At 32.9% G+C, this 13075-nt stretch overlaps 1 protein-coding gene across 1 annotated transcript; it reads left to right on the plus strand.

The window, feature by feature from the left end:
• The first annotated feature begins 6520 nt into the window (after positions 1-6520).
• Positions 6521-7549, plus strand: LOC108474280 (PLAT domain-containing protein 3-like). The gene is made up of 2 exons (XM_017776241.2): positions 6521-6697; positions 6826-7549. The coding sequence occupies exons 1-2, from the start codon at positions 6629-6631 to the stop codon at positions 7279-7281; spliced, it is 525 nt and encodes a 174-aa protein (XP_017631730.1). The 5' UTR covers positions 6521-6628; the 3' UTR covers positions 7282-7549.
• Positions 7550-13075: the final 5526 nt, after the last annotated feature.

Consider the following 13075-nt stretch of genomic DNA (forward strand, 5'->3'; position numbering starts at 1 on the left):
GGCCCCTGTAACACGGGTGACTTTAACTAATAAACTGTACCAATTGGCCCAACCAAAAATTCTAGAAAAAAATCTGTAGACGGAAATGTGAGTCTAGTCCCAGAAAAAAATTACAAAACTGATTTTCGAGTTCTAAAACTCAAGTTATGATTTTTGAAGCGACTAGTACACAGATTGGCAGCTTGTCTGGAACTTTTCAATAAGTGGTTTGAAGTCTGTTAACACCTCGTGTTCGACTCCGGCGACGGTCTCGGTTCGGGGTGTTACAAAGACAGCGGAGATGGTTAGAATTAATTAAAGATTATGAAATGATCATTGATTATCACCCGGGAAAGGCGAATGTGATCGTCGATGCGTTAAACAGAAAATCCTTGTTTGCACTGAGAGCCATGGATGCTCGATTAGCATTGCTTGTGATGGTTCAGTTTTGGCAGAGCTAGAGGCTAGGCCGACATTTCTGCAGGAAATTTATGATGCTCAGACTAATGATAGTGACCTACAAGCTAAAAGAATTCAATGTGAGTCGGGCAGTAAATCAGATTTTCGGATCGATCCTGATGGATGTTTGATGTTCAGAGATAGGGTTTGTGTACCCAAATATGATGAGCTTATTCAAAAAATCTTGCAAGAAGCACATGATAGTCGTTTGTCTATTCATCTGGGAAGTACCAAGATGTACAATGATTTGAAGAAAATGTATTGGTGGAACGGCATGATAAGAGACATCTCCGAATTTGTATCGAAATGCTTGATATGTCAGCAAGTCAAAGCTGAACATCAAGTACCTTCAGGTTTGTTATAGCTTGTGATGGTCTTTGAATGGAAGTGGGACAAAGTTACTATGGATTTCGTGATAGGATTGCCATTGACTCCGAAAAAGAAAGATGCTATATGGGTTGTGGTGGATAGGTTGACGAAGTTGGCTCATTTTATTCCGATAAGGATAGATTACTCTTTTGATAAGTTGGCCGACTTGTATATCTCTGAGATTGTAAGATTACATAGGGTACCGCTGTTGATTATTTCAGACAGAGATCCAAGGTTCACTTCGAGGTTCTGGAAGAAGTTACAAGAAACCTTGGGTACAAAATTGAGCTTTAGTACAGCTTTTCACCTGCAAACCAATGGTCAGTCTGAGCGGATGATTCAGATTCTTGAGGATATGTTGCAATGCTGCATTTTCGAATTTCAGGGTAGTTAGGAAAAATATTTGCAATTGGTAGAATTTGCCTACAACAACAGTTTTCAAATGAGTTTGAAGATGGCACCTTATGAGGCCTTGTATGGCAGAAAGTGTCGAACTCCATTGTAATGGACAAAACTCAAGGAAAGTCAGATTCATGGGGTTGATCTAATCAGGGAAACTGAAGAAAGAGTTAAAGTGATACGAGACTGTTTAAAAGCGACATCGGATAGGCAAAAGTCATATGCTGATTTGAAAAGAAAAGAAATTGAGTTCCAAGATAGAGTATTCTTGAAAGTATCTCCATGGAAAAAGGTGTTGAGATTTGGTTGGAAAGGCAAGCTGAGTCCGCAATTTATTGGACCATACGAGATCACCGAAAGAGTTGGACAATTAGCCTATCGTTTGGCATTGCCACCCGAACTGGAAAAGATTCATGACGTGTTTAACGTATCTATGTTAAGGTGATATCGATGAGACCCCTCTTATGTGATTTCACTGGCAGAGATTGACATTAGACCGGACATGACTTATGGTGAGGAACTGGTCAAGATTTTGGCTCGTGAGATTAAACAGTTGAGAAATAAATATGTGACTTTAGTAAAGGTTTTATGGCATCGACATGGTGTGGAAGAGGCTACATGGGAGCCGGAAGAAACCATGAGAAGCCAATATCTGAACCTGATTATGGGTAAGACTTTCGGGAACAAAAGTCTCTAAGGGGAGAAATGTAACATCCCGAAATAGGGCCTAGTCGGAATAGTGGTTTCAGGACCACAAATCCAACATTGAAATATTTATTTTATGATTTATGAGGTTTAGAATATGAGAATATGTATGTGTTAAAGTTTCATAAATAAATTTTTTGAGTAAGGGGTTCAATTGGGAAATAAGGATCAAATTGAATAAATTTCAAAACTTAGATTCTAGAAGAAATTTGTATGAAATTGCTTTAGATTATAAATTATAAGGTCTTGGAGAGCAATTTGTCCAATTTCTAAGTTTTTGGACCAAAAAGGGCTTGTATGGATGAAATTTTAGAGAAAAGGCTTAAAGGCATTTTGGTCATTTGGAATTTTAATGAAATAAAATGGGAAAAAGAAGGCAAAAATCAGCCATTATTCTCCCTTGTCCAGCTGAAATTCTCAAGCCACTATAGTTAGGGTTTTCAACATTTTCAAGTTCAATAGTAAGTGCTCCCAAGCCCATTTTTTAATGTTCTTATTTTTGAAATCCCGGTAGCTTACTCTCTCTAATTTTACCCATATTTCATGCTAGGGATCATGATTGGAAATTTACCCATGCATGAGTTACTTGTATTTTGATGGTTTATGGAGGAATATGGAAGTTGGATGTGTGTTAAACATCTTTTTCCTAGGTGATTTACATGAAAAACCCCTAAAAGGACCTTTTTGCAAAAGGTGTAAAATGTGTGGTAGAAATGAGAAATAATGGAAAAATGTGGGCTACCATAAGAGGGAAAAACATTCAGCTAGGCTTGGGTAAGGTAGAACTTGCATGCATTTCATTATAAAGCCTAGGGAATAAATCGTAAAAATATGAAAGGTTAGGGGCAAAACGATCATTTGGACCTGGGGTGAAATTAAGACTCAAAAAGTATAACATGAGTGTTAATGATTTATTTTTATTGTTATAGACCCCGAGGAAAAAATTTCGGAGGTCGATCAAGGAAAACGAAAGGTTTCGGAATAACAGAAACACGATATCGAGACAAATACCAGGTAAGTTCGAATAACTCAAAGTAAACCCATTGTATGCTTAATTCCATGATTTATGAATGTATGATAATTGTATTTGATGATGGAATGGCAATCTATGAAATGCATTATTAATAATAAAATGCTGGTAATTGTCCCAGTTGAGGTTGAAATGGAAGTTCGATGGATGAACCATGTTTACATATGACTTGAGACCCTACATGTGTTGCAGAAAGGATTTAGCCTGGACGGGTAACCTATTGATCTCAAATATAGAAAGGATCCAGCCTAGACGGGTGTTCCTTGGGTGATCGAGCGTCCCGAAGAATATGTGTGCATTGAGGATTTAGCCTGGATGGGGAATTTGATTAGGGTTTGAATTTAGCCTAGACTGGTAATTCAGATCCGAGCTTATTTAGGGTGTTTGTCACTATAAGGGATTTAGCCTGGACTGGTAATCCCGACTTCACCTTATGAGTTTACGATGCAGGGGATTTAGTTTGGACTGGTAATCCCGCCGTAAGATGTGAGGTTCACGGGAGTGCGTACATGAGATGATCGCTCTTATGACTTGACGGTAAATGGATAATCCATCGAGATTTCCAAGAAACTCAACGGGATTAACATGAGATATAAAAATGAAAATGTTGGATGATGAGCTCATCTAAGACAAACTACATGGTACATTATTATTGTGACTAACTTGTTGATTGAGTGCATGTGATAGGGAAACCATTTTATTCTTGTTGGTTCTATTCCTTAATATGGTTGTATGCTAATTAATCGGTAAGTTTACTTTCCAGTTATTCGGGCTTACTAAGCATGTAAATGCTTACTCCTCTCTTTTCCCTGTCTTATAGAGCTCAAGGACTCGTAAAGATTGGAAGTCAGTTGGAGAATCAACATACTATCAACTAGTCCAGCTTTGATATATAGGCACTTTTATTTTGTTCAATGGCATGTATAGGGCTTTGGTTCATTTTGTGATATGTGTCATTAGAATTGCCCATATGAAGGCTTGTAAAGGTTTACATTTCTCCTTGTATTTGGCCATGGGAATTGGTTTGTTTTGAAGTAGGCTATGACCTACAAATTTATGTATGCTTATGTTTGCATGGGATGGTTTGGCTATAATTGGCAATGAGTTACAAGAATGAGCCAATCTTAAATGTGTAATTACATGGGAACCCTTAATACAAAAAGAAAATTAACCTAGCATGTATAAAACCGATGATATGAGGTTTACATGCAATGAGGTTTATCAAAATTATATGTAAGTGTCTAATCTAGCTTTATTATGTATTAAGGTAACCCATAAGTGTGATTGGTTGATAGAGGGTGACTAAGAGCTTGGAAAATAGCCTTACAAGGTCTACACGGGTAGACACACGGGCTTGTGTCAGACCATGTGTGACACACAGATCACCCCCATGGGTGTGTGGTATGGCCGTGTGTCCCCTGCACCTAAAATTTTAAGTCAGTTTCGAGCACGGGCTAGACACACGGGCGTGTGTCTTGGCCGTGTGCCCCTAAATGCATGCTGACGTCATAAATAGAGAGTTACACAGGCTGAGCACATTGGCATGTCCTAAGCCACACGGGCGTGTGTGACCACACGACCCCTCCCACACGGGCGTGTGACTCACTAAAGCAAGAAAATTTATTATGTTGTCCAAAATTTATTGAATGTTCTCAGTTTTGTCCTGAACAGCCCTGATGCATATTTTCGGCCTTTAAGGCCAGTATAAGGGCAGTATGTATGTGTTTGAAAAGTTTTAATTTTAGGCGAAATTTAGTGACCCGGTTAGGTATGTTGGTAAAAGTTTAAGTCCGGTAACGGCTCGAACTTTGTCCCGGCGTTGGATACGAGTGAGGGGTGTTACAATTCTCCTTAACAACTGAACCACTTTCACCAAATCTTCTATAAGACTTAATCCCATGTCTTGCCTTAAACGAATCTAGCCAAAAAATTGAGAAGTTAAATTCGAAATTTGCATCGCCATGAATTTTTTGTAGAAACTCTTTTGCTTTGGCTTGAATCATTTCTCCAGTCATGTTTACTTTCTTTTGATATTGGAGAAATCACTCATACAATACCTTCTCTAATTCGGGATATTTGGCTAATTTGTGCCTTTTAACATTGCTATTCTTTATCTCTTTTGACAAATATTCAGATGCCCTTCTAAGAGTTTGATATTGTTGATTGGCTAACAAAGAGATTCAAATGTTTGTTGAACCCAATATTGCAAATCTTTTTTACTTGAAGAGGGATGCTTGTTTTTGTACTCACATAATGCTTTTCTCATCTCACCTGTCAATGTAGACTTTTTTACACCTTTCAAATGGAAAGCCATGAAGGAAAAGATTATATGAATTATAATATTTTGATACGTATATGTGTTTATTTATAATAAAATTTTTAATCTTTTTATACGTATTGGATTTTGAAACCATTAACATTTTTTTCTTTTTTGTTACATGAATCAATTTACATGAACCAATTAACTTTGATTCATTGCACCTACATGCATATTGGATTTTGATAATAACAAAAAACTCATGCATAAAGTATGAAATATTCTCTAAATTAATAAATATTAATTTATCGATAAATTAATAAAATATTCATTTATCATAAACTAATAACCTCGATAAAATAATAATTTTTTCGGGTCCCAAGAGTATTATTTTATAGAGGTTTTACTGTAGTTCATGTAGCTTGGTTTCGGACACGGCACATCGGAGGTCTTAGAATGTTTCGTGTTGGGTTGGTATAAATAAGTTTTCCATAAGTTTAATATGGTAATTTTAATCAATTTGTAAGTCGATTATATAAACTGTGGTATGGGTTATGGTTATTTGGTTTTGGTTTAAAAATTTTGGATGCCATGCATGGGTTTAATTTCACCAAGTTATTATTATTCATTTTATAAACATATAATTTTTAAGGTAACAATCTATGGGTTTTCTATTAAAAGAAGACATTAATTTTTTCGTTGCAATTCTAATTTAGGGTTTCAATTTTTCTCAAGTTACAACTCTAATTTGATTACAAAATTAATATATAATTAGTAACTTGATTTTAAATTGGTTTGAAGTGATAAAAAGGGTTTAATGTTTGTAAATTGCTAAGGAAAAAGATTTTCATAAAGAGTTTTCATAAATTGATCGCCGTTCTGCTTTGGGTCATTTTGACAGTCAATGTGATCTCTAGAATTCAGTCGAAACTTTTGGACCGAGTTTTGAGGTGTCACACAATCAATGCTAAAAAAAAGATATTTTTTATGTGACTAAAATAAAAATATAAATATAATGGAGTGTGTACAATCAAATGCTATTAGAGATTTAACGCTTGAGTACTAAAATAAAAACACATTAAAAGTTAAGTGATAAAATTATAAAAATATATTTTGAATAACAAAAATAAAAATACCTTAAAAATTAAGTGATTGTGGAGTAATTTACATTTTATATATTATTACTTAATCAAACTTATCATTTAAATTTTTAAAAATGGATTTATTTAATTATATTTTAAATAAACATATCATCATCTAAGGGCAAACAAAATTATTGGTATTCATTTAATGTAATTGATTGTATTAGATCCATCTTTTCTGACAAATATAATTATATTACAAAAGAGCATGCCGTCCAAAACTTGCATTTATTTATACACAACAAGTATAATTATCATTCCAAGGAACATCAAAAAGTTTTAAACACAATGGCGATCCCAGCGCAGTTGATACTCTCTTTCTTCCTCCTATTCTCTTTCTCGACCACCGCAGTCGCCGTAAGTACCCTTCTACAACCCCTATAATTCCCTCCACATCCACATCCACATCCACATCCACATCCACATCCACATCCACATCCACATCCCCATCTCTAACCTCTTTATCTTTCCTCCCTTGCATGCAGGACGATGAAGATTGTGTATATTCGGTGTACATAAGAACGGGATCTATCATCAAAGGCGGAACCGACTCCATCATCAGCCTAAAACTCGAAGATGCCTACGGCGAGTCCGTCGAGATCAGCAACCTGGAAACATGGGGTGGGTTAATGGAGCCAGGACACGACTATTTCGAGAGGGGTAACTTGGACATTTTCTCCGGTAGGGGTCGTTGCTTGGGTGCCCCTGTATGTTCCATGAACTTGACCTCGGATGGGTCGGGTACGGGCCATGGATGGTACTGTAACTACGTGGAGGTCACCATGACAGGAGTCCATACACCTTGTAGCCAGCAGCAGTTCACGGTGGAGCAATGGTTGGCGCTAGACACCTCACCCTACACCCTCACTGCCATCAGGAACTACTGTCCATCGGAGATTCCTGATGATCTGCATGATCGCAAGTCTAGCTTTACCATGTGATTACCGATTAGTCTTGTGTACCGTATTAATTAATGTAATAATTAGAACAATAATAATGATGAGGAGTGGGGGGGTAAGGTTTGATTTTGTTGATCTGCCACAGTTTGGTCATGTGATGTTTGTCGTGTAATGGGAAATCTTGGATCCCAGATGCTGTATTTCCTTTCCCACGTTAATGTTGTCGGATATTTTCAGAAAAAAAAAAAAGAAAAAAGAAAAGTTGTCGGGTATGAAATTCACTATGTGGTTTCATTTTTAGGCGGAAAAAGGTTTCTTTCTTCCATCAACTTTTGGGTTTTATGTTTTGAACCGTAAATTATTAAATTTGAATTTTAAGCATTATATTAAATTATTTAAACACTATTTATTATTTTAAAATTTTAAAATATTTCATGTATAATTAAATTTATAAATAATATATTAATTATTAAATATATTTAAAATTAAAATATATTTTATGTATAATTATATTAAATTATTTAAATATTATTTGATTTAATTATTTTAAAATTTTAACATCATATCTAGAATTTTTATTGTAATTAAATAAGTGAAATTTTTAATTTATACCAATCACGTCAATTAATTTCATTGATTGCAATTACATTGATCTAAATATTATGCATCAAGTGAAGAATAACAATTTTCAAATCTGTATAATTACTAATTTTTATTATTTAAATTAATAACTAATATGTTAAATTTTCTAATGTAGTATCTACGTTAAATATCAACAATTTAATTAAAAATAATATATTAAAATTAAATGAATATTTTACTAAAATCAAAATCATTTATCTATCATCTCTGTTTTAAATAACCATCATATTAACTTCTTATCTTTTATTGCTTCGTTTTTTAAATTTCACTAATAGAATAGGTGTCAGTGTCTGGTATTATATAAATGAGTAACCTAAAGTAGATACTGACATCATCATGACTTATTCCATAAAAAAAAAAGCCTATCATGATTCAGTTAAATAAAAAAATTTGGTTAATTTTGCAATTCAATTATACAAGTTGAATAACACAAAAAAACCCGACATTTAAATCTTTGATTTTTTAATATATTATAATATTAAATTTCACCTCTCTATTCGGAGGTGTTTCAGGCAATACCTCAGAAAAAAACGTTTGGGAATTCTCTCACGGTGTAGATACCTCTCATAGAAAATTTTGTGAAAACAGAATCGGATACATAGACAAGGTATGTTTTAGTTCGGGCCACTAATAGAGTTCTCGAAGGTCTCGATACATTTTATTCCCACCAGGATGCATAGCATAGGGGCTACTATGCGCCTCTTGTAAGATCGACTGTCTCAACTCCTTATCATTAGGTATACAAATCCGACCTTTGAAACACAACAAATCATCACTGTTCAAGCTGAAATCAAAAGTCTCGTTCGAACCAACATGTTGCAATCGCTGAACTAAAAGCTCATTGCTCAATTGTTTACTCTCTTGCTCAGCTCCTCAATCCCAATGATTATTTGCACAAATTGTGAAGGTGTGAGCTTTAAAAAGTTCAGTGAATGTTAATAGAAACGACTAGTAAATTAACATCCAATTCATGCTTAATTCACAACCAATCATTCACCAATTGTCAGCCAAAATAATTAAACATATCAATTTAATTTTCATAAGTATTTTCAACACCAAAAATCAATTACTCATGGCTTTCAATCATCAATTGATATAGCAACAATCACACATATTTATTGGCATTCATTTCTCATGGCTTAATCAGATGATCATACATCGGATAAACAGATCTCCGAACTCCTACAAATATCAAATACAATCCACCGAGTTGAGCGAGCTGAAGCACACGCTCCCTTCTAGCTCCTCAAATAACCCATTGAGTGGAGACTCATGCTCAACACTCCCTTATCTACTCCAAACAAATTAGTCCACCAAGAGACATATGCTCATAATGTCACAAATAAAGGTGAGTACCCACAAATCCTATGGCGTGCCAACTGTATCTAATGGATCCACCATGCATGTTGCCAATATATTTAGTCAAACATAGCATATAAATCAATCATTATTGTGCTTAATTTAATGTGACAATATGCTTATGTGTAACCTGTAACATAGTCATTTAGCATCCAATTAAATCAAGCAATTTACCAATTTTCCATATTCAATTACCAATTGTAACACCAACATATCATGATAAAAAATTTCGGTATAAATGTTTTAAATCATCCCTAAAAATAATTTAATTAAAAGCACAAACACCACCAAAAGCTTACTTACCAATTTTCAATGCAATTTTAATTTTTTGCACATTTAATTCCAATCTTGCAAAATTAGCCATTCAATCATAATTAATTAATTGAAATAATTGATTAAGCTACTAATTAAACATAATTGAGGGTCAATTTACCAAATCGCCTTTCAAAGCATTCACCACTAAATTTTATTCTATCACAAAAAGCGATCAACTAAAAAATTCAAAGCTTCAATTCTGGTTATCTCGATCTTCTTCAAGATTTAGAGCTTCAACAGAGGTACAGTAGACATTACCATCTTTCCAATGCTATAATTGAATAACTATACCAATTGGAATTCTCTCAGAAAAATACCTTATCGGATTTGTAACATCAAGTCGAAAACTCGATTCCTCACAAAATCGATCTCTTCAGCCCTCCTAATCACTTCCAAATACCAATACTAGACCAAATACACATATACTAAGCATCAATTTCACAAAAATCTGGAAAATCAGTGCATGAAGATGATGAAATTTGGATTTCTTCAAATTCCCTCACAAATCATGTTTAATCTTGATAAATAAGACCCAAAACCTTTTAATAGATCAATTCTTAGTTGGAACATCCATTGATTTGTGAATTTTCTCTCAAAAATCAAAATCCACCATTAAAGCGCCTTAAGCTTTTGAATGTGATGACATTGATAAAAAAAATCATGTAATTATCACTCAAATCATGTAAATATGCTTCTAATTATCATAAAAATAAGTTTAGAAATAATAATTACATTTGATTCATTCTAAATCCTTTGATTCATTATAAATCCTTTTATTGAAAAGCTTGATTCAATAATCTTGAGAAATTTTAGGATATTGTTGGCTACTTTTGAGAATAATTTTAGGTGAATTAAGAGAGTATTTTGGGAAGAAAATTGGTTGGATCTATTCTCTGATGATAGATCTTTAAAACCATGCAAAGGAAATGAATTTTATAGCTCTCTAATATGATGTAAATGGTGTGAAAAGTAGGCTAGATGTATTGTATTTAAAACTGAAACAACCCACCAGAAATTTAAAAATTGAGAATTTTGCCTAATAGCCACTCTCACATTTCCCTTACTTTACCTATTGATCATTTCCTTCAAAAATTCTAAATTTTAAGGCTTATTTGTCAAATAAGTACTCCAAAATTTCTTTTATTTTGCAATTAAATCCAATTTAATTAACATTTAAATTTAACTCAAATTAACCCCAATTAAAAATTATTTTAAAATTCTTTTTCGACCCAAATTAATTATTTAACTACTTTAAAATTAATTTCCAAAAAATATTTTTATTTCTCTGGATTATTGTTTAATTGATTTTAGATGAAATTAAACTCCTAAATTAAATTAAAATTTACCAGAAACCCCATAAATTTCTAGTTTCACACTCATAACCCGAAAAATATACCCGAAACTTCTAGACCCAATTTAGAGATATTACACCCGTAACCTTTATTTTCGTCTGAAACCCAAAACCACCATGCAAGGTGTTTCTTCTTCATTTTTCTTTTCACGACTACATAAACAGACATAATCTTACAAAAATGCTACATGTGAGTCTAGAATAATTACCTAGGATGAGACAACAGTCCCTATGCAAAAACAATACTATTATTTAAGTCTCTAACTTAATTGGTATAATAAGTTAATCGGACACAGATAAAAAAAATTACGAGAATGTCTTTCTCGTAATAAAAATAAGTTATATTGTTTGTGGGTATTTTAATAAAAATTAAAAATATGTATATTATAGAATTTAAACTCACACTAATTAGATTGATAAGATCTTAAATTTACCACTCAACTAGAATTTCATTATTTATTGTCTGTTATTTTAAATACATATCTATATTTTAAATTTATGATTTTTACACACAAATACATATAATAAGATTTTAAATATTTTTTATTATTTTAATAATTTGACTATTGAGTTTAATAAACTAAATTGATTTTCTCAAGAACCGAAAATCATTTCCAGTTTGATTTTCTTTTTCTTTTTAACTATGACCATTTTTAAAATACCTATAGAAATTAGGAATAGGAATTTTTTTCTATCAATTTGTTTTTATTTTAATTTTACTATTTATATATGAGATTCAAAATGATCTCCCTTAATAATGTTGTCTCCAAAATTTGAATTTTCATTTTTTTTCATTAAAAATATTTTGGATCTTACGATTGCAATAAACCTTTGTTGCTTGTCACTATGAATTTGTTGAACGAAGGATGGTTGCATCTTTTTATTATGAAATATTTTAGCATTTTGGGGTCAAATTAATATTTGCTTATGAAGGTGGTATTCGAGAAGTCATTTCAATGAAAATTAAAAGATAAGGTTAATCAATCACGCAGAATCACATAACGGATCCAGCTGGGTTGAAAAAGAGTGCCGGAGAAAAGGATATTAGTTAGCGTTTGCTTGGATCGCTTCAAACTAGAGCATTTCGTCGAGTTTTTGTTACGAATTGAAGCGTTTTTGCCTGGTATGCGCTAGAGTGCGAGGGGAAAATGATGGAATTTCAGGTTTTTGATGTTTTGACTGTTTGGATGCCCGAGAGGCAATATTTTTCTTGCATTCCTTTTTTATAGCAATAAAAGCATACCGACATTTTATTAAAAAAGAGGTTAAATTATCATTATACCATTAGATTTTATTAAGTATTTTATTTCCTTGTATAATTATAATTTTATCATTTTTAAACACAAACGAAATTAATAAAAATTTTGAAAGAGTCATGTAGTAAAAGCCACTAACGAAGTTTCATATATAGATAAAAGATAACTTACATTATAGTAGTCTTGGAAATTACTTGGAAATTGCATGCTCTCTTGCAAATTTCATAATTGACTATTGTAAATTTCTCATTAAGATTTTTAATTATTATTTCATCTCCGTGAAGCAAAAAAGAAAAGAAAAGAATATTGCTGCAATTTGAAGTAAAAGAATATTGCTGCAACCGGCAAGCTCCATTAGCAGTTCCAGCTAAGACGGGTAATTGGATTTAGTTAAATTCCAACAGAGCTGTAAAATAGAGTTCTGGGATTGCTATGATTGGGGGAGTACTTCGTGATAAATATGGGAATTGGATTATTGAGTATAACCAATTGATAGGCACTTGTTCAGATTCTGATGCTGAATTGTGGGACATTTTTAAAGGAGTGACAATTGTTATTGGTAAGGGATTTGATAGAGTTTTTATTATATCATATAGTCAAGACATGATACAAGCTATTCAAAAAACTGTTACCAGGATGTCGAATTTTGCTTTGGTTAGGAGTATCATCTTACTTTTGGCTAAAATGAATTTTTGGTCAATTCAGCATGTGTCCAGAGATCATAATAACGAGGCTGATAGCCTAGACAAAATGTTAATTAGTAATAACGGTCGTATCCAATTTTTTTGTAACGCCTCCTTGGCTCTAGATGTATCACTAAGTAATTTTTTGTAATGTTTTTCATTAAAAAAAAATTTAAATAAAAGATAATATTGCTGCAATATGAAATAAAATAGTAATAGGAACAAATTGG

The sequence above is a fragment of the Gossypium arboreum genome, chromosome 11, assembly GCF_025698485.1.
Source record: "Gossypium arboreum isolate Shixiya-1 chromosome 11, ASM2569848v2, whole genome shotgun sequence".
In the NCBI taxonomy this organism is placed as follows: domain Eukaryota; kingdom Viridiplantae; phylum Streptophyta; class Magnoliopsida; order Malvales; family Malvaceae; genus Gossypium; species Gossypium arboreum.

Coding starts and splice junctions, on each gene's coding strand:
- LOC108474280 (XM_017776241.2), top strand. CDS start 6,629: ATGGCGATCCCAGCGCAGTTGATACTCTCTTTCTTCCTCCTATTCTCT. Junction 6,698..6,825: donor TCTCGACCACCGCAGTCGCC/GTAAGTACCCTT, acceptor CCTTGCATGCAG/GACGATGAAGATTGTGTATA.